The sequence below is a fragment of the Drosophila kikkawai genome, chromosome 3L (genome assembly GCF_030179895.1).
Source record: "Drosophila kikkawai strain 14028-0561.14 chromosome 3L, DkikHiC1v2, whole genome shotgun sequence".
In the NCBI taxonomy this organism is placed as follows: domain Eukaryota; kingdom Metazoa; phylum Arthropoda; class Insecta; order Diptera; family Drosophilidae; genus Drosophila; species Drosophila kikkawai.
Genome location: NC_091730.1, coordinates 20,408,745 through 20,432,429, shown reverse-complemented (window position 1 = coordinate 20,432,429; position 23,685 = coordinate 20,408,745). Strand labels below are relative to the sequence as shown.

General features: G+C 42.9%; 6 protein-coding genes across 11 annotated transcripts; 3 read left to right on the top strand and 3 right to left on the bottom strand.

Annotated features, from left to right (window-relative positions):
* Positions 1 to 7: 7 nt before the first annotated feature.
* Atat (alpha-tubulin acetylase) lies at positions 8 to 15,962 on the bottom strand. 6 transcript variants are annotated; one of them, XM_017172817.3, is made up of 7 exons: positions 15,321 to 15,962; positions 5,877 to 6,019; positions 5,589 to 5,744; positions 5,128 to 5,511; positions 4,177 to 4,339; positions 2,004 to 2,068; positions 8 to 1,165 (listed from the first exon to the last, which is right to left on the bottom strand). In XM_017172817.3, exons 2-7 carry the CDS (start codon positions 5,981 to 5,983, stop codon positions 628 to 630), a joined length of 1,413 nt encoding a protein of 470 aa, XP_017028306.1. In that variant the 5' UTR covers positions 5,984 to 6,019; positions 15,321 to 15,962; the 3' UTR covers positions 8 to 627. The 6 variants fall into 6 exon arrangements, 4 of the variants coding, with proteins under 4 accessions (XP_017028306.1, XP_070141726.1, XP_017028307.1 ...); XM_070285625.1 differs by lacking the exon at positions 15,321 to 15,962 and adding an exon at positions 7,741 to 7,830; XM_017172818.3 differs by lacking the exon at positions 8 to 1,165 and adding an exon at positions 1,410 to 1,882 and having other exon boundaries at positions 15,321 to 15,957.
* On the bottom strand, positions 2,372 to 3,788 carry LOC108078776 (mediator of RNA polymerase II transcription subunit 15). Its single transcript, XM_017172820.3, has 4 exons — positions 3,644 to 3,788; positions 3,490 to 3,585; positions 2,861 to 3,430; positions 2,372 to 2,799 (listed from the first exon to the last, which is right to left on the bottom strand). The coding sequence occupies exons 1-4, from the start codon at positions 3,725 to 3,727 to the stop codon at positions 2,569 to 2,571; spliced, it is 981 nt and encodes a 326-aa protein (XP_017028309.1). The 5' UTR covers positions 3,728 to 3,788; the 3' UTR covers positions 2,372 to 2,568.
* aay (phosphoserine phosphatase) lies at positions 11,523 to 13,145 on the top strand. Its single transcript, XM_017172821.3, has one exon. It carries the CDS (start codon positions 11,840 to 11,842, stop codon positions 12,656 to 12,658), a length of 819 nt encoding a protein of 272 aa, XP_017028310.1. The 5' UTR covers positions 11,523 to 11,839; the 3' UTR covers positions 12,659 to 13,145.
* Positions 15,963 to 16,231: 269 nt separating the features above from the next.
* Positions 16,232 to 18,127, top strand: Shc (SHC-adaptor protein). Its single transcript, XM_017173015.3, has 2 exons — positions 16,232 to 16,605; positions 16,665 to 18,127. The coding sequence occupies exons 1-2, from the start codon at positions 16,424 to 16,426 to the stop codon at positions 17,710 to 17,712; spliced, it is 1,230 nt and encodes a 409-aa protein (XP_017028504.1). The 5' UTR covers positions 16,232 to 16,423; the 3' UTR covers positions 17,713 to 18,127.
* A 215-nt stretch (positions 18,128 to 18,342) lies between these two features.
* RpS17 (ribosomal protein S17) lies at positions 18,343 to 19,853 on the bottom strand. The gene is made up of 4 exons (XM_017173016.3): positions 19,829 to 19,853; positions 19,732 to 19,763; positions 19,112 to 19,263; positions 18,343 to 18,672 (listed from the first exon to the last, which is right to left on the bottom strand). Exons 2-4 carry the CDS (start codon positions 19,732 to 19,734, stop codon positions 18,432 to 18,434), a joined length of 396 nt encoding a protein of 131 aa, XP_017028505.1. The 5' UTR covers positions 19,735 to 19,763; positions 19,829 to 19,853; the 3' UTR covers positions 18,343 to 18,431.
* Positions 19,854 to 20,452: 599 nt separating this feature from the next.
* LOC108078936 (SANT and BTB domain regulator of class switch recombination) lies at positions 20,453 to 23,590 on the top strand. The gene is made up of 5 exons (XM_017173085.3): positions 20,453 to 21,405; positions 21,523 to 22,462; positions 22,531 to 22,768; positions 22,820 to 23,048; positions 23,108 to 23,590. Exons 1-5 carry the CDS (start codon positions 20,468 to 20,470, stop codon positions 23,469 to 23,471), a joined length of 2,709 nt encoding a protein of 902 aa, XP_017028574.1. The 5' UTR covers positions 20,453 to 20,467; the 3' UTR covers positions 23,472 to 23,590.
* Positions 23,591 to 23,685: the final 95 nt, after the last annotated feature.

Below are 23,685 nucleotides of genomic sequence, written 5' to 3'. Positions count from 1 at the left end.
AGTAGAATCGACAAAAAACATTGTGTGTGCTTTATTTTTATATTTATTTTCATCTTTAATGCCATGTTCTATGGTAGGTTCTATGGAGGAATGTTGAGTAATAGCTACAAAGATGGATCTGTGCCTATAGCATGTAATCGCTATAGATTTGCTCGAAATATTCGCGTTTGCTGGAATTGGAAGATACACACAGGGGTTTGGATTACATTAGGGGTTCTGGTTCTGTACTCTTACTCTACATTTAATGGCACAAAGCAAAACAATTGATTTAGTAAATAAATTAGAAGATTCAATTAAATTATCGCTAATTAGATTAATTATCTAATTAGTCTACACATACTTTGGAATTGCGCTATTGTTAAGATTAAGGATCGATCTGGTGTGGCTCTAGAGATTACGGCTTAGTGCGTGGCTTGGTAACAAATGAACGAATCAACAACAAAAGGTCTGAAGAATAAGCTCACAACAGAAAAGTACATACAGGAACCGTTGCTGGTTTTGGTGTCTTTTGAGTAATTAATACGTATACTTAGTTCCTAGATTAATTCTTGTTAATTATGCGTACAAAAGTTTGCGAGATTCGCTGTTGTTGTATTGTTATTTTTGTGATAATTTGGATTCTTTCCTTTACCACAACTTGTTGTGATAAAACTTGAGATCATAGTAGCCCTGATCGGTGAGGCCGCCGCCGCCACCACCAGAGGACACGGTGGACATGGCATCCGCATTGTCATGTCCCGGCGAAGTGACATCATGGCCCGGCGGACGATTAATCTTGACAACACCGAAATCCTCGCGCTCCGTTTGATCGAACTCCATCTTGCTGCTGGGCATGACGGCGCCGCCGACACCAAACGAACGATTCTTCATGCCCGTGTGCTGCTTGCTCAGCTGGAAGGCCGGCGGCCTGCGGTTCTCCCCAATGATGCTCTCGGCCACCTCCGGCGAACGCACAGACGGCGGAGTCGGAGTGTGGGTCTTGGGCGGTGGCGATGGGGGTGTAATCACCTCCGGCTCTGGTTCTGGCTCGGGCTCGGGTTCAGGTTCTGCCTCTGGTTCCGGTTCAATTTCGGGCTCTGGGATGTATCGACTGGCCTCGATCTCGGCCAGAGACTGCTGCTGCAGTTGGGCAGTAATCTCTGCAAGGTCATGGTTACCCATTCCGCTGTTTGAAAGATTGGGTTTAAATTCTGTTGTAAAACTAGTCTTTAAATCGAAAAAACGACACGCAGAAAGTAGAGCTTGCAAATAAACTAAAGAACGTTTGTGTGAACTTCTTTTAAATATTTAATAATTCTGTAAATATTAATTAAAAGAGCGTAAATACAGATTAACATCTCAAGAGAGGGAGAAATCGACTTGCACAACGGTCTATTATTATTTACAAGCTCGTCTTGCTGGACTTGAAATTAATCGATTTGTTTTGATTTTATTGCTTGGTAAAAAAAACGAAAATAAGTTACGACAAATAATTAATGTTTGTTAAATGTTAAATGATACATAAGTATTATGTTGTAATCACAATTTGTCAGGTATTTTTGTTTTGCTTTTTCTTTTGTGTCTGTGGAGTTCCGATTTTTCTGGTGTCTTTCTTGGGGTATTGGTGTTTTTTATGGTGTATTGGTGTTTTTTTTTTTTTTTTTTGTTGGGGTGAATTGGTGGCATGCGGCAAGTGCAGGTTCTTCTGCTTGTACTTCGTACTTTTAAGTGTAAAATTCATCGTTTGTATACAATAAATTAACTAGGCGAAAAAAATATAAATAAATTGGCTAAAATCAAGGCTTTGTACACTGGGTTGTTATTTAAGTTGATGCTTTTGATTTCTATCTTCTATCTTTTGTATGTGAGATGCAGGGCCGTGTGTTATATTTTCTATTTGATTCTGAAAGACAAAACGAAAAAAGAAGGAAACGAATGAAACCCAAAATGAAGACGATACACACAGAAATGAAAATAATTCGAATAGGAAATTGGCACACCTCAGGGTGCTTCTGGTCATTTACCTGTTCGATTCTGCACTGTTGCCGCCGCCGCCATTGCCACCTTTCGAGCTGCCTGCATGAATTATCTGAAATAGAGCAATTTATTAAGGTCATAAAGCATTGTAGAGATAGGATCTTAGCCTATTAGCTTACATATTAATGGTCATTCCCCCCGTGGGCCATACAATTCAATGAATTTCTCTATTAATTACCGAGTTCTAAATATATATATATAAATCCGGGTTACAAAACGCAAGCTACGTTTTTTATGTCACCTCCCCCCTGACATGACCAAAAACAGGCACTTGGCACGCAGCCAATACCCTGGTACACTTCGGGGGGTGGTTAACCTCTCTGAGGGTTGACTGAAAGTAAAAGCCACACATAGCTACATGTATATTTATATTTATTTACTGGACATTTGCTACCACCAAATATTCGTTCATGAGAAATTTTGGGTTTACACACAATTTTGTTCGTTCGGAAAACCAGTGCAGGTTGTCGAGATTGTCATTCATCTTTAAAATCTAATTTTGAATAGTTTCACTTGGAATTTACTAGTCTCGCCCCCCGTCAAGTCAATCATTTAGATTTCATTGTATGGCCGGGCGGCATCGCCGTGTCCTAGTTCCGGTGAGCGCACCAAGTAAATGGTGGTCTGGCAGTTGGGGCAAGTGGTGCACATCTCGGCATCCGGTGGAGCATTATTGCCAGCGGCTCCTCCTGAGGGTGGTGCTGCGGTGCCTCCAGCTCCAGCTCCTCCTGATGAAGTTGCAGGCGGTGGTGCAGCACTTGCTGCTGGCGTTGGCTGGGTATTCTGTGGGTCGTAGGTATTTTTTGTTAAGGAGCCAGAAAGAGGAACTACCCATGAAGCTTACATATCCTTGTTGAGGCTGTTGTGCTGGGTATTTATTCTGGGTTTGGACATCTGGTGTGGGGGCCATGGGTTGCTGTTGCTCATAGACTGGCGGCGGCTGCTGTTGTTGTTGTGGCATCTGCTGCTGTTGCTGCTGCTGCATGTGCTGATGGACATGAGCTCGGCCCGTTGGTGTTGGTTCATGGCGCGTTGGCTGACCGGCGGCCGGCTGCTGCGCGTATTGCTGCATTAATTGTTGCGACGAGGGCACGGCGGCCACTGGTGGCTGTTCACCACCTGCGGGAGGAATCTGTTGGTACTGCTGTGCCGGCGGCGGCGGCTGCTGCTGCTGTTGCTGCTGCTGCACTTGCTCTTGACCAGCGGACATGCGAGCTGGAGTCACACCTGGACCAGAGCTTGGCTGCAAGTCCCTTTCCAGTCCAGAGTGACGCAGCCTGGGCGGGCGGGCAAAAGCATTCGCGGCCAAAAAGGAATCATCCACGTCCTGCAAGCCCGAACGACGCTGGAAGGGATTCTGGTTGCGTGTAGTGAGCCCACTGCGGCTCAAGGCATCCAAAGGGCTCTTGCGAGGCTGTGATGAGGTCTGGGATCAACGGGGAATACAAACAGGAAGTCTAGCAGACGGCTCACGTTATCCTGATTCCTAGACTGGCTGGGCGTTATGCTGACCTCGCTGACCTGCTTGCGTCCAATGGCTGCACCGCATCCGCCACCCGCGTGGCGTGACTATAAGCCAAGTTAGTCATCATCATCCGGAGGAGACTTTTTATTCGACACTACTTACCGCCATGCTCGTCTTGGAGGCATGATAGCCACCGCCAGTTGGGCCGTGGCGTGCCACGGAGGCATTACCGCGTTTGGCATCCATAAATTAAAATCACTCGAAATTAGTTAACCGCACGAAAAAAAAAAATGAAACTAAACGAAAGAAAATCTTTGAGCACACAAATCGCAACAAAACTTGGTCAAGTTATAAAACTATATAAAAGTATACGGTTTTTTTGTACACTGGAATGTGGAAAGATATGTTCCGACTGGTATCGAGTATAAATTTGAACTGTGCTCTACGCAGGGAGCTGCTTGGGGATCTTGACATACCGAACTGAGGGCCAACTGCGATGGAGATTTTTTTTAACGAATTTCTGGATATTTTCTCACAATCTTACTAATTATCAACGCATCATTGCTGAGAATGTTTCATTATTACGATAATCTAAGAATATTCATAATAATTAACCTTACCTTAATTGTTCTTAAAAATATAAACAAATGAAACCCCAATGCCAGATAATTCCCCAATTAAGTTTGCCGCATTACCTCAGCCATGCTGCAGGTGGGACGCCTGGCCCCATATCGTCCTTGCGGTGAGATTTGTGTTACTTGCTGGAGCAGATTGGGCCCTGCCTGTAGCTGCTGCTGGGAGCCACGTCGTCGATTATCCTCGCCCAAGTAGGTAGCCCCAAATAGCTGGGTGTTAGGACTGTTTCATATTGATGATGTTGTGTTATCGTTGGTTATCATATCATGGGGTTAGCGCAACATGTGGAGAGAGAGTTATGAATTTAGTTGTATTTGGGATAAGAAAAGCTGATTATAATTAGTACTATGCTTGGTTGTTATACTTGAATTTCTTACAATAAATTAAAATATACATTTTGAATGTAAAGAAAAAGTCTAAGAAAATAAGCATACACAAATCATCACTACAAATTAACAGCGATGGATTTAAAGTAACAAAAGAGTTTAAAAATAAGCCAAAGTTAATGGGTTTACCTTATTCTAGAAAATAAGCACAGTTAATTGCTTAAGCATTTATATTGTTAAAATTTTAAGCTAGTAAAAATGTAGAAGAAATTCCTTTTAATTTTAAAATTAGTAATGAATTTACATATTATTAAATTAAATGTAAGCAATGGTTACATAGCAGGTTACAAAGCAAAGCGAGCAACAGGCCACCATTAAGCCAGGAAAGTTAATTATCAACTTGGACCTAGCTTTATCGATCAGCGGGCTTCCTTCGGCAAACAAACAAACAAACAAAGTAACAAATCTACAGTACGGATTCCGATTTGCATACGATATGCAAATGGGGCCGAAAATAAATGGCCAACTGAGGCCGAAAGTGAAATGTTTCCTGCAGCGCCAACGAAAGCAACAACGCCTTAATTGCCGCGGACTGCGCCAGGTCAGGAAGCCAGGAAGCCAGCAGGCTAGCCGGCAACGCCTCCTTAGCTTTTCCACTTTCCCCTTTCCACGCCACTCACTCACCTGTTTGTGATGTGCATACCATTCCGGGTGTGCTGCGGCGACTGGGCGTTTCCATGACCATTTGCAGATGGCGCATCGTCAAAGAATCCTTCGAAGAGCACAAAATTATTGGCCTGCGGTATGGAACGCGTTAGACCGTAATGTTTGCCAAGAAAGGCCAGCAGCTTGTCCGAAGGTCGATCCACCGAGCACTTGACCGGTGTCCACTGCTCCTCGATGAGCATCGTCTGGAAGAGACGCTTTCCCAGGCCATGGCGCTGGCGGGACTCGTGGACATAAAAGTCCAAAATGGACGGTGCCTGCTGGACTTTCCGGGTCTGTCCAGTTTCATCGAAAAGATAGAGATCTTTTGTTCCGACTTTGAGGAGACCAACGACTGAACCACTGTAATATATTGGTAATTATTTAAAATTAGATTTCTTTATAGAAAAGCCAAGGTTCCCCTTGTGAGCCCCACTTACTTGTGACCCGCCTCACTATCCGCCAGCAGATAGACGGTCTGGTTCTCCGACATCCTCAAGCGCTGTCCGGTGGTCACCGGCTTGCTAAGACCCTGCGACGTGGCCGAGAGCTGACCCAGGCGATCAATAATCTCCGTCATCTTGGAGGTGGCGTCCCTGCACGCAAGTGGATGAGGATATGTGGATGAGTGGTTGGTGTGTGAGGTCGTGTGGGTGAGTGTGGAAAGCGTATCGGCTAGGCGAAACGATCCCGGGGGATGCCACTCCGCGTACAGTTTCAATACTCACAAACACTGACGACGGTCGCCGCGGAAGGTGTGCGGCAGTAGGTTAGACGTAACCTTGATTATCGGCTGGGGAAAGAGGGGCCTGATATCGAACCGGAAGTCCACCATTATTAGGCTGCTGCTCCTCGGATATACAATGCCGGCCTGCAATTTCGAATTGAGAAATGCGAATTTAATGGAGCGTTGCGCAAACAATTTCGATTATCTGATTGATGCCGAGAGCTCAGGCATTCAAAGCTTTAGCTTTTGTTTTATTTTTTCTTTTTTTTTGTCTATTTTTCTGTGGGAATCACTGCACATGCAATGCGGAGCCAATCACTGTCGTTGCTCAGTCTACGCCTTTCGGCAGTGATTCAGCAGATGCATGTACATTGCAAAACCCACACGTGTACGCTTAAAGAAATTACATTGACCTGTTGAGATCTGTTTCCCTAATTGGCTTTATTTTATTATTTTTTATACTGATTTAATTAATAAACAATTGGTAGTAATTTTCATTGGCTTAAGGGAATAAACAGAGCGTACAAAAGAGCGCTCTCTCCTCAGTTATCACATTAGTATTCAAATATAATTCTGAGCAAATTAAATTAGCATATAAAGAGCACTTTTATAGAACTAAAGTTTTTATACGATGAAACTATAGTTAATAATTTCTCGCGGTATATAAAAAGGAGGAAGGATATGGAATCGATCAGAAGGCCTCTGACCCTCGAGCAAACTCTAGCAAAGAGTGCATCTCAAATTCCCAAGTACAAATTCGGTGACACGCTGGTATATAACCGCTCAAATGTTAAAAACGGATAATTTGTTTTTTATATATTTTTTTGTCTGCAGAATTGCCATTTAATAAAAAACTTTTGATGTGCTCTACCAAGTCTTGAGCTTTACGGATTAAATAGGCCCAGCATACCCTTGAGTTGTCACAAACTCCAGCTTCAAACAACTTGCAATATTTATTTAAATATTTTTTATAATTCATGGATTATTTTTTCGAGTGCACTGTATTTGGGGGCAAAGCCTCGACTCAATGCATACAATTTTTTTGTTTGCGTTCTCCCTGGCATTTGACCCAAATCACCGCATTAGACTCGGATTACAGTCGAAACTGTTGCGTTCGGAACGGGGAATCCTTTTTGACGGATACAGGATATGCCTTCCGTTTTCGGGGGCGTGGCTGTCAGGACGACATGCCAACATAACACTGCTATTGTTAATTTGCCAGAGAGCAACGAACTCAAAGAACTCGAACTCGGAGTCAAAAATAAAAAAAAGGAAACGATAAAAATGGCTTTTGTAATTACATTTGAAGAGGCGGCGCCGGTGGACGGACTGTAAAACTTTTCCCATTGTTGCCGGTTTTGTCAGAGCAAAAGTTAAGCAACTCTCTGGCTATAGCAACAGTAATCGTCGGCAAATGACGTGTTTTCATATCATTTTTACATATCAACAACGTTTACAGAGGCGGTCGAAAGAATTGGATTTTAAATATTATAACTTAAGTTATTTTATAGTTGAATAATAGAAAAGGCTGCAGGTTTTAAACCCTTTAAAATTTTACCCACAATTATGTTGCAAAATGTATGTGAAATATTTCTACAATTAATTTGTTCACTTAAAGTTTCATTTGACCACTTTAATGCAATAATCTTAATCTAAGCTAGCAAAAAAAAAACCTATAATATAGGGGTGCTTATGTGGTTTCTTGAAACTTTTAGGAATAAGGCCTACAGAAGCTTAAAATCCCAGCATGTCAACATTTCAGGCTGTCAAGACCAGAATGTCAAGAATCAGAAACAGAGTACCTATAATGTCGACCGCGACTGTTGGCACATGCTGGCATGGCCCCCAGCGAAGCGGACATATACCTTGGTGTTGTTGCTGTTGTTGTTATTGCTGCTTATTTTTCCAGTGCACAACCGTTGACGTTGCCATACACAATCAGCCCACTTTGTAACTGTTTATGAACCAACAGCAAGCGATGCAAAACAAAAACACAAGACGACAAAATAACAAAATAAAAAAAAAGGAGAACAACAAAGAAAACCACGCACCGCAGAACGGGTGGGGGGCAGAGAGAGCGAGAGCAAAACTGCATGCACTTCTCGGGTGCTCCCCTTTTCTGCTCTCCACTCGTAAATGTGTCAAGTGAGCTTGTGTCTCCCTCCCCACATGTACTTACTTCTCACTTATGGGTGAGTATGGTGGAGAGCGTGAGAGAGTTAATCAGCGGAATTAAAATCGCGTGCAGCCGTAAACAACACGGGTGATAGAAATGAAAGGGGGATCGTCCATACATATGCCATTTAACGGTTAATCAGCAGAAGCAAAAATAAAAAAGGTTCCTTGGAAACAACTGTTAAGAGAGCTGGGGAAAAAACAAATCAATCGAGAATCGAGAGGTGCAGACTAATAAAAATATTGTCTAATATAGTCTGCCTGGTGATGAAAATTAATATAGCAATTACGCGGCCTTCAGTCAGCTGCTATGCTATTAAGCCGTGCCTATCAAGTATCAACTATCAGCTGCCTGCTGGCACAAACAATCCCACAAAGTGTCGCGTCATTATGCAAGCTTTTTATATGGAAAGTGGGAGGCAAATAGTTGTGGGCGTGACCAGAGGGGGCTCAATTACCAGGCTCGGCAGTTGTCAACTGCCTCACTAAATTCCATGTTGATATAAAACTGTGGTAGTTCTACAGAAATAGCAATGAATTAACCTAAATAGGGCCGCCGAAAGTATGCAATAAAAATAGCTCAACATGTGTTACTTACTCGAATTAATTAAACATTTCTTTAAAATGTCATATTTTTTAAGGAAATATTTTCTTTAGCCAGTATCTTTAGTTTTCTATTTAGTTTGGAATTAGAGAGTTTGTACTGATCAAAGACCTTTCTTTTGTAAATTAGAAACCATTATTAGGCCGGGCACTCAATGGGCATAATAAATTAGCCAGCCTAGGTACTTTGCCCTGCGTTTTGGATCAGGTGACGAGCCTACCTCTATACTTTGTGTGTCCTCGGAAAATGTACAAAATGGAAACGGACATTGTAGGACAACAAGGTCAATCGATAAATGCAAACCCGAAAGGAACACAACACCCAAAACCGAAACAGAAACCCCAAGACGAGTTGCCAAGGCAAGGGAAAACTCAAACTGAAAACGACAGGTGCCGCAGCCGTTGACAGGCGGTGCTGAGGCTCAGGTAAAAGGTACCAAGTGCAGGTGTGGTTGGTCGCGGCAGCCATTTCCCTTGTGATTGGCCTCTCTGGCTTTTTGGTCGCTCAAGGCAACGACAATTAAAAATAATCAACTGTTTACGGCTTTTGTTTAGTGGAAGTTAGAGCTGGGAAAAAATCGATGTCAACATCGATTAAATCGATTCTTTCTTTTCGGTCGATGCATCGATTCGGTTTAGAAAGAATCGATTAATCGACAAGGTCCATGCTTTGCTCTATCTGTGCGTTTCAGCTAGCTCAACAGAAGCAGAGCGAGTATTTAGTAAGGCTGGATGTATTATAACCGATAAACGTGCGGCTTTAAAACCCAAAACTTTAAATAAGCTCGTTTTTGCCAAAAAAAACCACTGGCTAGTCGAATTTTGATATTTTTATAATTTGAAAATATTTTTGGTTTTTTGTGATCTCATTTAATTTAATTTAATTTTTCTGGAAATATCCAGTAAATAATTGATTTTGATTTTTTGTTTTTATATTTATTTTGCTTCTTATTTTATGAACCTTTATTTTAAATATTTTTGTTTAAAATAAGTTACTATATTTAAAATAAAGGCTTTGAATAATTTTATTTAAAATAAAGAAACAAAATATTTTTATTAAAACAAAAAATCAATTAATCACTGGTTATGGCCAGAAAAATTAATTTGATTTATTATGAATACATTTTGGGTTTATTGTTTAAGAATGATTATGTAAATAAATTTAAGTTCTGGTTTTTTCTGAATTTATTTGAAGTAAAAAATAAAAAAGTTTTGTTTTCGATTTAATCGATTTAATCGATTTTATTTTCTAAAAAATCGAAAAAAATCGATTCGCTGAGAATCGATTTTTTCCCAGCTCTAGTGGAAGTCGTTGGCCGAGGCGCGCTTTAAATATGCATGAGAACGCGTTCTTGCATGCACATGCACGCACCTCTCCGCACGCAATGAATTGTTTATCGTTATCGATAACGCTGGCAATGAAATACTTTTGCGGTCTAGTCGCTGCCTATTATTTTGTTGTTTTCCCCTGTTTACCACAAAAACGAACGATCGCGAACGGTCAAAACAAGTTGTTTTTCTACAACTGCAAAAAATAACAATAATACAAAAAAAAATTGCCATAGCAACGATAGCAACAATAAGAGACTGCAAAAAGTGGAATTGCATTCGCGGCTGTCATTGTTGTTTTTGTAGCTTGCATTGCACACGCCTCATTTTTTCTTTAGTATCTAATTTATGGAGAATAAAGAAAACAAACAACTTAAAAAGAAGAGAGAGAGAGAAGAGCGGTTCTTAATTCTTCAAAAGATTCTCGCTTTACGTTATAACGTAAGACGCTGCAACACTAGCATGGAATTGCATCAGAATCGCATCATGACAGTTTAAATTTAAATCTCCGAGTTTTAAAAATACCTAGAGCTCACGACAGCACTAATCAGATTCGATTTCGGTTATTTTCCACATAAATGATTAATCAGTAATAATGTAAAAAAGAAAGTATTGGAAATCAAGCAGAGAATCAACCAGACACAAAAAGCACGCTGCGGTACTGATAAGAGGCATTTGAAATACAGTTGAACTTCAAGATCAATTTTAAAAGAAGCAAATTTAAATTTTGATAAATGTGATTTTTTGTTATAATTTTTTTGACAGCATTGAAAAGAAATGAGTATTGTATTAGTTGCAACTACATTTAAAAAAAAAATAATGAAATTATATAAAAAAATATTTACATATAGTAAATTTTAATAAAATCCTTTTTATACAAGCTTGACTGTAATCCGAATTATACCAGACTGATTCCTAGTACCGGGGTCATACCATGGCACACTTGTTTGTTTTTCGGTGATACTGTTTTGGGGTAGTCTTCCGATGTCTGGCCACAAACACCCCGCCGCCCGTAGTTCCCCCTGATAATCGGTCAGTGTTTAATGGTGCCACAAGTGATAAGGACGCGGTCGCCTGCTTCTGGAAATTCCAGTTCCAGGCGGTTCTAGTGTCGCGGGTTTAATGACAGCTAAATCATAATTATTCTCATTGTTTATACATACGCTGCGTGATAAGCAGACATTGTGGCATGAAGGCGGCACATGTGGTGGGTGCAAAGGTTCACGTTCTCTCTTTCTCTCCTCAATTGAAACTGATTAAGCCTGATGAATGAAGAGTAATTTGCGGATAAAAAGTCGCAAGGTAGGTGAGTGGCACAGTCGGTGTGAGCGCACCCTGCATCGATAAGAGCCATGAGAAACCGTTGTAAATGTGCAGGCAGACGGATATCTCGCTCTGGCACGCTTGTAATCAACCGATCACAGCTGGTCAGTGAGAGCAAAGCAGCCGTGAGGGAGAGCGAGAGAAAGAGAGACCGAAGCAACTGTCTTTGTGTGCGTCGGACGTAGAGTTTTCTTAAAAGGGCGATCGAGTGTTTTCGAGGCACTTGTAAAAAGCAACTCAACGCGAGCAGTTCGACCGCTTAACTAAGTAGCCCCGACTAAGAAAACCCGTTGCCACTTATCGCCACAGACGCAAACAAAAAAACAGCTGAGCAGCAGGACGCGAAGCGCGTGTGCAAAAAGAAGGCGAGAAAAAGCACAAGAGATACACACACCGAGAAAGAAGCGTTATTTCGGCAGCGGAAAATTTTGAGGTCCCCCCTGCCGAGCCCAAAGCGTTAAAGCTTTTACGTCAAACAAACAAAGGTCAAAGTCACCTCCTACGCAGCCACACACAACGTGTTTGCCGGTCAAGATGAGCGGTTCCGTACTGAGTATGTCGCGTCCTGCAGCAGCCGCCGCTGGTCATAATCTGCTTGCCAAGCAGCTAAATTGCAACGGCAACGGCACCTCCAACGGCGGAGTGGCAGCCAAGACCACCGTGGCCTCGGCCATAACACCGCCCAAACAGCCCCAACTGGCGGCCAAGGTCATCCAGCAGTCAAAGATCGTGTGCTTCGACGTGGACTCAACAGTGATTTGCGAGGAAGGCATCGACGAACTGGCAGAATTCTGTGGCAAGGGAAGCGAGGTGGCACGTGTAACGAAGGAGGCGATGGGCGGTGCTATGACCTTCCAGGATGCCCTCAAAATCAGGCTGAACATCATCCGGCCGACGCAGCAGCAAGTAAAGGACTTTATCGAGGAGCGCCCTAGCACACTCAGCAAAAATGTCAAGCGCTTCGTCTCACACCTAAAGGCGGAGGGAAAGCAGGTGTATTTGATCTCCGGTGGATTCGATTGCCTTATAGCGCCCGTGGCCACCGAACTGGGTATTCCTCTGAGCCGTGTCTATGCCAACAAGATGCTGTTTGATTATATGGGCGCCTACGATAGCTTCGACATCACACAACCCACATCGCGCTCCGGCGGCAAGGCGGAGGCTATTGCCTTAATAAAGCAACAGCATCCGGAGGATTCGCTCATCACCATGATCGGCGATGGAGCCACCGATCTGGAGGCTGTGCCGCCGGCCAATTACTTTATTGGTTTCGGTGGAAATGTGGTTCGACCCGAGGTCTACCGACGGGCCCAGTATTACGTAACGGACTTTGAACAGCTGATGGGGCAGTAATACACACACACATGCAGCATATATAAAACGTCGGGAGGTGGGCGAATTTAGTATTTGAAAACAACGTGTAATAGCTCGTAGTGATGTCCAAAAGTGTGCGTGTATGTACCTTAGTATGTAACTAAAATAACAATAAAAAGCGATAGTAAAATTATGGAAAACGTGAACAAAAGCGAACAAAAAGTGGAAATCGCATGAGTCTGCGACTTTGCGAGAATACTGTTGTAGGAAATGTTAACAATAACAGCGCTCTGTTAACTGATACAGGGTGCGTTTTAAAAGCAATGTTACAATGTTCTGTTATAAAAATGATCAAGTGTTGAATAACATGCCAATTAAAGTTATATTTAGGTTTACAATTCCAGTTATGAACAAATTATTTAGTGGTGAATAAAACACCAAAGTTATATATTTAGAATGTGAGAAATTCCATTTATAAATAACCATTTAAGTGGCAAATAAAATGCAAATATAATATAAAGTGAAATTATAGTGTTTTAATGGTGTATGAGAAGTTGTTTACGGGTTTATTTAGTGAAATTAATTAGATAATAAGTTTTATAAGCTATAAAAATTAAATTCAAAGCCAATTTTCAATAATCAAAGACCTTATTAATAAAAAAATACAAAACATTGAAAAAGGGTAAAGACAAGCTTTTTTAAGAAAACATTTGTATTTTATAGTTAAAGAAAGTGTTATAGTTTTCAAGCTATTACGACCAAAAAACACAACGGCTTTACCTCAGACCGCTGATGTATTTCGAATTCAGAGTAAGCCCATTACGCCTCATAAACCCACAATTACACGCCCTTTCAAAGCAATTAGACAATTTTGAATAATGGTAAAAGTTAAACGGTTACCGAGCATTCACAAAAGCAAGGGAAAGCCTTCTCAGACTTTTGGGGGTCATTGAAACCCAGAGAAAAGGTTTGGTAGATAAAAATAAACCGTAATGCCTTGCGGTAAATTATTTTTTAATTAATAAAAACTAGACTGAACGTGACAGCAATCATTATATGAGAATTTAGAAGATTAAGGAGTAATTTCTTGGCTTACTCATAGATATATTTATTGATCAAGCTAAGAAATCAATTAAACCTTGACAGAACTTGAAGATTAAAAATTCACCATTGACCAAATTCCAAACACAATAAAATATTTGATTGTTTCTGTCTGGTTGAACATAACCAGCTTTTTCGTTTCGTTTCCGATTGAAGAGCACAACCATTTAATTGGCCCAGCTTGGTGTTGATTTCCTTTCGATTTTAGCACGAAGGTGCCACCAATTGGCGGCTCCAACAGTCGTTTATACCAGATAGACGCCTTCTGCGGCAATTATCAATTGGAGTAAACAGTTGGCCAGCAACAAAAACAAAGCCAAGGCCGTACGGCGTGGGCGCCAACGTCGGACGGAGCGTTATAATCTATGAATGGAACAGGGGAGAGGGTACTGCCACTGCGAGGGTCAACGTCATCGTGTTTAATTGGCGGCGGGAAACGCTTTGAGCCAGCTTTTAGGTGGACCATATTAGGCGTGATCCGACTGCCGTTTAAACGGCACAGGGGCGTGAATTAAGGCCATGCTGCAGTCGGACACAGAATGGGAAGAAGGCAGCCGCCGATGAGATCACCTGGCTAATGAGCGAGACTTCTCATTTGGGATCTCTGCGCCCTGCCGGTCCTAATGATGAATTTAAGAGAAATACAGTGGGAACACTGTAAGCTAAACCTATTTGAATACGTTGAAATAAAACCTTTTTGTTTGTTCTTTAGTTTAAGAGGATATTATTAAATTATTCATAATAAGTTTAGCTTTTCTTTAAACCAAGTTATTGCTTTGATTACTTGTAATAGTTTTATTATGATGGTTCCACTGTAAATCCCAAGCTAATGACTCATTGATTAAGTCACGAATTCAAAGCCATATCTTAATACCCGCTGCTGTCTGTGTAATAAATCACACACCGGCGAAGACATAAATATGATTATTATGCCTTTTTTAACTCAAAGTTCAGCAACCTTTACTTTTTCAGACCTTTTATAGTTATATTGTGGAATTGACATGCAAACTATATAACTATGTCGTGATATAGTGGTTCCCTAGTATTTATAACTATTCTGAAATCACTTATAAACCCATAAACAAACTTCTTACAATGGTTTCTTATAGAAGTTCTACTGTAAATGCCCTGCGAATGACGCATTGATTGGGGAACTGGTTTTAAGCCTTATCTGCATGGCTTGTGCTGTCTGTAGGTAATGTTTTTGGAACTTCTCAAGACATGGAATTTATAATGTTTGCTTAAAATTCAAGTTTTAATAGTTTTCCCATATAATATGAATATTTTATTTAATTTAAATGTTTACAATCAAATGAGGCTTTTTCCTATAGAAACAGACAAAGCATTGGATCGGTCACGATTTTAAATCTATATCTCTATGGCCACTGCTGTCAGCATTGGTAATGACTTCAGAGCCCGTCGTCGCATGACGTAAAAATGTTTTTATACATAAGTAATGTAGATATGTATGTTTATATTTATGTGCCCACTGGGCCGCACTTTATAAGCACGAATGCGAAAGCGGTGGGCAGCGGAATGGAAATGGAAATGGCATAAACGTAAACACAGAAAGCCTGACGAACACAGAGCACAGACTTACCGCAACAATAAGGTAAGGTAACTAACAGCGGAGGGATTCCTGACTTGACTCGGTGAAAATCTGTCTCACGGATACAATGCGTTCGTTCCAGTTTCCACACAGTTTCCAGTGCCGCGCGACTCGGATGCACACTGCTCCTCCGGCTTTTCTCGCCGCTGTTTTCTGGCTGCACTTCGCTGACGGATGCTGCGCGTTGCGATGCGGGCGTATCTGGCTCTCTCACTCACACAAAACTCACGCGAATATTGATTTTAGGCAGAAAGATGGTTTCGTCCGGCAAAAACGTAGCTTCTTCGTTTCCTGTTTCTAAATTTCCGTATTTGTTTAGCTCTAACACATAATTCCACGGCTGGATGTACCGCCTCTGTGTGTATGTATACGCGCCGCTGTCGGGGGGAAATAGACGGATTAGTCACCGGAGAGCCGTGACGGCGTGGATATTGCACGAAAGTCGGTTAAAAACTGAGCGGCGGTTGCGGCGGCGAGCACAGATTTTCTTTATTTTGGGGGTTGGCCAAGTCTTGGACGCGAAGCTTTGGCTTGCCACACACAGCGATGGCAAACTGTTGATTGCTCTGACGGTGTTATCGATAGGTTAGTGGTGGCACGTGTGTCGTGTGCGTGGTTGTAAATATCGTATGTTTTTAATTTAAATATATATAGTTGAATCCGTTAAGTTATCATAACCTACTATGGCTTTCAAAAAAGTGTTTTTAAATGTATAAAATATATAAAAATGTTTTTCATATATATACAAAATTAAATATTTTTTATTTATTATATATATTATTTTTTATACTTTGTTGTCTAAATTTGGATATTTCGACGTTTTAAAAAGAAACATTTCTTCCAATACATCACTTTTACAGCTTCAATATTCGGTTAAAGATCCGCTTCCCTGCAAACCCCTTTTTCCCACACAATCGTGCCGCCCCTGTGCAGCTATCGATAGGGCCACCATCTGCGGTCACACTTTCGACAATGCGGTCACACCTTGAGTAATCCGAAATTATACTAATAACAAAGAGGCGCTTGGGGGAAAAAAGGATACCAGCGCGAGAGGACGCCCACAGCTGCCAAACTCAGACAGGAACAGAGCACAAATGCCGAAGAATGGCGATTCCGGCAACCGGAGCGGGTCCGGGGCCACCAACGATGGTTGCATCTATCCGGACGACGTCATAATGGGCGTGGGTGTTGCATTCAATGTGCGGTATACGGGCTGCGTTGAGGTCAAGACCTCGATGAAATCGCTGGACTTCGAGACACGGACCCAGCTGGCGCGGTGAGTAACCATTGCGAATGAATGCACGACAAGATAATCATGGGTTTCCAACGATACAGGGAGTGCATCAATCGGGTGTGCGAGGCTGCGGGCCTAAAGTCGGCGGGCAAACGGCGGCTCTGCAGCTTCATATCGGACCGGCCCAGCATGCAACATGCCGGCACCAACATCATCATTAACGTGTCTAGCCGTGCCCTGTCGCTGTGCAATGTGGAGACTGGCGAGGTGATAGCCAATCACAATATGCCGCGTATTTCGTTCGCATCCGGCGGTGATAACGACACTTTGGACTTTCTGGCGTACATAGCCAAGAACGAGGACGAGTGGCGGGCCTGCTACGTGCTCGAGTGTGCCGGTGGTCAAAGCGAGGATCTGATCGTGACCATTGGCAAGGCCTTTGCATTGAGATTTAACGCTTTGAGCAGACTCAACGATCCAGGTGCCGCTGCCGGCGACTGCAACATCAACCAGAGCTGCAAGGAGAACGTGAAGGAGTACTACAACGACTTGCCCAACAAGCTGCCACCGGATTTACCGGAACAACAGCAGCAGCTCCCTCTGCATCCTCATGCGCCGCGTGTGGCGCAGCTGAATCTGAAGAAGCCTCGCGATCGCCTCAGCAGCAATCTCATCGACCTCAACTCCCCGCCGCCCGATCAGACGACCAATAAGCTGGCCCTCGGTCACTTCGATCCCCTCCAGCAGGCCCCAACCCCGCCAAATTCCACGGTTGCCACAGCAGCCATCTCGGTGCGTGATGTATTCGACGGACCACAGTGTCCGCTGACGGCGGAAGTGTGGTTCCATGCCGCCATCTCACGACCCATTGCAGAGCGGCTGCTGCAGCAGGATGGCGACTTTTTGGTACGCGAATCCCAGGGAAAGCGCGGTCAGTATGTGCTGACTGGACTGGAGGGCAAGACGCCCAAGCATTTGCTGCTCATCGACCCGGAGGGTGTGGTTCGCACCAAGGATCGCATCTTTGACAGCATCAGCCATTTGATCAACTACCATTGGGCACATGCCCTGCCCATAATTTCGGAGGATTCCGAGCTGGTGTTACGCAATCCGGTGCGCAGACCCCAAGCGGATCCCGCTGCATCCTGATTACAATGAGCGCCGGGCTCATGAAAGGGCACAATCAATCGTATACCTACACCAACCTTCATATACATAACATATATACTATCAGGGGGGCCAAAGAAGTTGCTGTGGATTTGAAATCTCTCGAAGTGCGGCCTAAAATAATGATACAAAATGTAACAAAGCCAAAAAAGAATCTTTAAATATTTAATTTTATACTTTTAGATGCTTTTTTAAAATAAATTGCATAACAACTTCCACGGCACCCCTGTCTATATACTTGTAATCTGTGTACACGCTTAGATTTACATATTATATTGTGCACTCTGTAGAGAATATCTTTTATACATATACACTACATATAAATATCGGTATGTATAGGAAACGAAAAACCCCATTTATTTATGGAATGAATATATTAAATACATATTTACATGTATGTGCATTGTCTACCAGTATTTTCCATTCGAATGCGAATAAATAAACAAAAATAAAACCAAAAATTAATTTTGAAATTGGAATAAAATGATAAGCTAAGGATTATGGATTTTTTAAATTCTATCCAGTTTAGAATTATGAATTATTTCTTTTTTTTTCTCTCCTCTCTTCACTAACTTGATTGATTTCGCAATTAATTTCCAATTTAAACACACATTTTCAATTGCACTTCACACAAAAACTTGTTATTTATTGTGATTTCATGCAAATCCAGAACATCATCTACGCGCTACGATAGAAAAAACTTAGTTGCGACGACCAAAGTTGTTGGTGTTGGGCTGGGTAAGCTGCAGACCACGGATGTTGTGGAAATCCAACAGCTTCAACATCTCCTTGGTATCGGCATCAACCTCGATGATGTCCTGCTCCAGAGCGGAGACGGCCGGGACATAGTTGTCGCGACGCTCACGCTCCTCCTCCTGCAGCTTGATGGAGATACCACGCACCTGGGAGTGGCGCAGACGGCCCATCAAATGGGTGACATAGCTGAAAAGGAAATAATAATTATTATTATTAGTTTTCTTTTTGTTTCTAAGAATCAAAGGTATTTAAAAAAAAAAAATTAGATATGGACATGAGCTTAAAAAAACATTTATACATTAACTTTTAGACTATATAAAGTTAGATTTATTAAATATTAAACTAGAAATGTATAGCTTTTAAGCAAGCTGAATACGTATTTTGCTAGGTAAAGACATTTAATTGAATATTAGATTATTTTTGATCAAATTTAAAGTAAATTGAAAATAATTTAAAGAATTTAAGAAATTTTTTATTAATTTAAAATATAGTTTTGTTGATTTCAGAGCACAGACATTATTAATAATGTCTATTAGGAATCTTCTTTCAGGTATTTTACGACCTTTCTTTCCTATAAAACCGCATAAATCTCTCCGTTTTATATTTAAAACCAAAATAAACTTACCCGGCAATCTTGTTGCGCAGGGGCTTGGTGGGGATGATGGCCACCTCCTCGCAGATGCGCTTGTTGGTGTGGAAGTCCAACGTCAGGCGAGTGTAGTACTTCTCAATGATGACCTTAGCGGCCTTCTTCACGGTCTTGGTTCGCACGCGACCCTGTATTTGCGATAATTAAACAAATTAGGATTAATCACTGATTATGATTTCATTGAGCGGGCCATAGGCCGCCTTTTACAAGTTTTCACATAGTAATTTGTTAGAATGACTTAAAACATTCATATTTGTTATATTTCCGGGTATTTCCTTCGAGGATTGCAAAGAATTTTCACATATTTATTCAGTTTAAAACCGGCATTGACCGTTGCACTGGGAATAATTTCCCGAAACTTTACAGCTTGTTTACGAAGTATTTGTTTAGTAAACAGGTGTCTTGTTTCAGCAAAAACGTTTTATCTTGATGGTTTTTATATGAAACACAGCTGAGGTTGTCACACATAAATTATTTTTTTTTTTTCGGGCGTCACAATATCTCTTTGCACGTGGAGTGCGCCCTTTTCGCTGTCGTTTTTCAGGTTATTTTCCCATTTTCGGATAGAATTTTAAGCATTTTTCATTGGCACCCACCATTCTGTAGCTTGATGAATATGTTTACACCGCTAAAATGAGAAATTGGCAATTATTTTACGGCTAAAACTTGGAGAAAGAAATTTTGTGCACGTACCTCGCCGGAAACACGAAAAGGAAAAGGTGTGACCAGAGTAGGGTTTTCGAAAATATATCAAAGAATCGATATATCGATATTTAAAAAAGGAAAACTTGTTATCGTTAAGTTTTTTTAAGACAATAGATAAATTATTATTTTGAATGCAAGCAATTTATCACGTAGTATGCAAGTTTCAGCAGAATTTTTAATAAAAATGTATTTCAAAAGCAACTAAAGTAGTTATCGATAATATTATTACGATAACAGAACTTGTTATTTTCCCAATAAGAATATTTATCGATAGATTTAAATAGTTTGACAACCCTAATCTCAAACAGCTGTTACCTAGACCTGTGCTCAATATATGCAAATTTTATTATTCTATATTTTAATTATGTTTGTATAAAACCTGAGTTTTGTTTAAGTTTGTATTAAAACCATTAATATAAATTATTTATGAAGAATTTTTAGCTTAAGAAAGTAGATTTGAAAAACCGATAGCCTTTCGATAGCATATTATTGTATCGTTTCCGTTAAGTCCACATTTTCCACCACTAGTTGCATTGTTCTTGTTTTTGTAAATGCACTGTGTTGTTATGAGCAACCGAGAAATCAATCAATAATGTCCAATTCCCATCGATTTGTGCCTCGGAAAGGATGCAAAAATCGGGCTCCGACGAGGCAGCTGCCGCTGGGCAGCCAGAGGAGCCGCCACAATCCGCCAGTCAGGCAACGGCAACGCAAAAGTCGATTGAGGCAGGCGGCGGCGGCAGTGGCGCCGAGTTTCAAATCAGTTTGAACGAATTTTTGGAGTTTTTAAAGCTCTCCTGTCATGTCAACGATATGATAGCGAAGGCCGACATGGGAAAACCACCACACACCAGGGAGCCAGTGCCGCCGATGGAGGCCGGTGCTGGCGCTGGGGCCACAGCCAAGCGAAATTCCAAAAAAGACGAGTTCGACTTTGATCTTTTGGCAGACAACACGCTGGTCAACGCGCTGCTGGGACTGCGACGCCCGTCCCGCTCCTCCGCCACTGTCGCCGCCGCCTCCCTGCTGCCGGAGACGAAAACCAGCATGTTGCGTTGCGGACACAGTCATAGCAATTCGCGCTCCCGTCCCGAGTCCACGTACCGCGGCCTGCATCCCAAGCTAGTCGAGCAACTGGATACGGTGATCAACGAGGGCGTTCTGGACTCTGTTCTATCCTTCATTTGTCCAGTTCCCATGCCTGCGCCACTCCAGAGTGGCAAGAATAAGACGAGCAAGCTGCCAGCACAGCAAATCCTACCTGTGCCCACTTCCATGCCTACATCATCTGCTCCTATTCCGCCGGCTGCTCCGATTCCTGGCGGTTCAAAGTCCTTGATGGAGCTGGGCCATTCGCATGGAGGATTGCCAGCAACAGCAGCTTCAGTTCCTTGCCTGGCCCAGGGAGCAGGCGGGGATGCGGCTCACCAGGATCAGATCACCAACAGCATGGTGCGTGCCTTGGTCAAGGAACCGATTCCCAAGCCGGGGGTCACGAATGCCGGCAGAAGGAAGTCCCTAATGTTGGTGAAGGATAGCAAGCATTCCAGGCAAGAGAAAAAGGAGTAAGTAGATGTTTCTTGGGAAATATTTAAAGGAAACCAAACCAAAAAATCTAAAGAGAACTTCACTTTATCCTTCGGCTTTGCTTTAGTTTTGTTTTATATTTTCTTATTCAACAGACCCGAGGTGGTAATCCACGTCTGCGACGAGGTGAAGAACACCTCCAAAGACTTCACCTGTCCGCAGCATTTGCTGGTAACCAAAATGGGTTACTTTGCGGACGTGACAGCTGGCCAGAGGCTGGAAGAGATGGACATATCCGTGCACTGTGACATTCTCATCTTCGACTGGCTAATGAAGTGGATCAAGCACAGTGCCCAGAGCCAAGATCTGCCTGTATCCGGCCAGAGCAACGGTCCCCAGTTGGATGGCAATAATGTGGTCCCCATTTTGGTATCGGCCAGTTTCCTTCAGATGGAACCGTTGTTGCTCGAGTGTCTGGCCTTCTGTCATGCCCATCTCAGCGAAGTGGTGCGCACCTCGACGAATTTATCGTGCTTGAACGATGCTCTGGTCACCCGGCTGGCGGCCATGTTCACCAATCTAGAACTGGAGATGGTAAGGGACAAAAAGGAGCGGGTGACACCGCGCCTGTGGACAAAGCTAATACAATCGCTCTGCGAACCGGATCCGGAGGCACTGCGTGGGCATTTCTATAGCATGTCTGGTTTGTTCCGATGCTCGCGATGCTTCAACTGTGTGACCAACACCATGAAGTCCTATGTGAGCTGTGTGCCCAGCAACATTCGGCTAAACCGTTGGGGCCAGCTGATGAGTTACCATGTGCGCGACACCAACTGGGATCTCAATGCCTACATTGTGCAGCTCTTCAAGGAGCTCAAGTCGTGGCGGAAGGTGTACTGGAAGCTCTGGGGCCACTGCCATTATCTCTACTGCTGCACTTGCGAGGCCCACTTCCCGGTGTATCAGATGCACTGGTGCCGTTATCACCCGGAGTCGCCGAATTTCTTGGGACCCGTTGGCGCCGCCGGGCCAGCTGGACGCTTCTCCTGCTGCGGCCAGCAGGCCTTTCGCTATGAAACGCTGCCGGGACCAAATGTTTGTATTAAATCGGGTTTTTATACATTTGTTTTGGGTCACAAAAGCTTCTCTCTTTGAATTTCAAGGGCTGCCAGTTCCGGGAGCACAGTGTCCTTGTGGAGACCGATCGTGAGCGCGCCATTTTGGCCATTGCCCAGTTGGTGGGCGAGAACTATGCACTGTGTGAGCTGCCGCCTCTAAGGATCCAGGAGCTGGCAGCTGCCGGCGAAATCAGTCCCAGCTGGCAGGGCATCTCTCTGACGCCCCAGAGGTGCCGTCAGGGCCTCCTACCGCAGCTCTGCATGGATAGTGTCCTTAAAAGAGGTAAGTGTAAGTCCAAATATGCAAGCTTAGGTTCTAAACTCTGCTTCGAAGTGACCAACCACCGGGTGAGCCGTCGTATGAGGGGATCGCGCTATCAAATGGACACCAGCACAGACTCTGAGACGACGTCCACCAGCGAGGAGGATGCACGATGCCAGCGCCCACGAATGCGCAATGTACGCGATGACGATGAGGATTATAGCTCCAGCAGCGATGGCTGCGAGTCGGAGCATCGTGCTCCGCCGCCACGAAAGACGCGTGGCAAGAAGTCACGCAAGCGGTGAGTTCTGAAAATCAAAGACTATTCCTTCTATGTCCTACGCTCTTGCCTTATCCTAGTCCCACCGATGTATCGGGTCGCTTTTGGTCCGGTGAGCTCTCGGCCCGCAGCAATCAGGATCATCAGCGCGACTTCGAGGAGAAGATCATGAAACAGGTGGCCAGCTATGTGACCAAAAAGACCGGAACGGATCAGTGTTTGGTACAGAATGCCCAGCCACTGGGCGGCGTCTATGTGCGCCTCGAGTCCGAGTGGAAGGAGATGCTTAAGCAGCGTCACAATAGCCATCACAACATCGGCGGAAGCAGTGCCTCTGCCGGCATGGGCTCCATGCCCCAAGGCAGCAACACCTGTCTGGGATCGGCGGCCATCACAGCAGGTGGATCTACCGTTTCGGTCATGTCCAAGCAGAAGCACAAGTAGAAATTCATGTAGACCAAATATTTAGTCGAATTTTTAGCGCAAATCAAAATAACATGAAATATACAAAACGTCTAGCAAAAATATTTCAATTGTATTCCAAATAAAAAGAGTAGCAAAATATTAAATAATAAATATATTATCGTCTTAAAAATAATGAAATTTTATTTTTTGGTTCCCTTTTCTAGATCATTATCGATATTTTCCGATATATCAA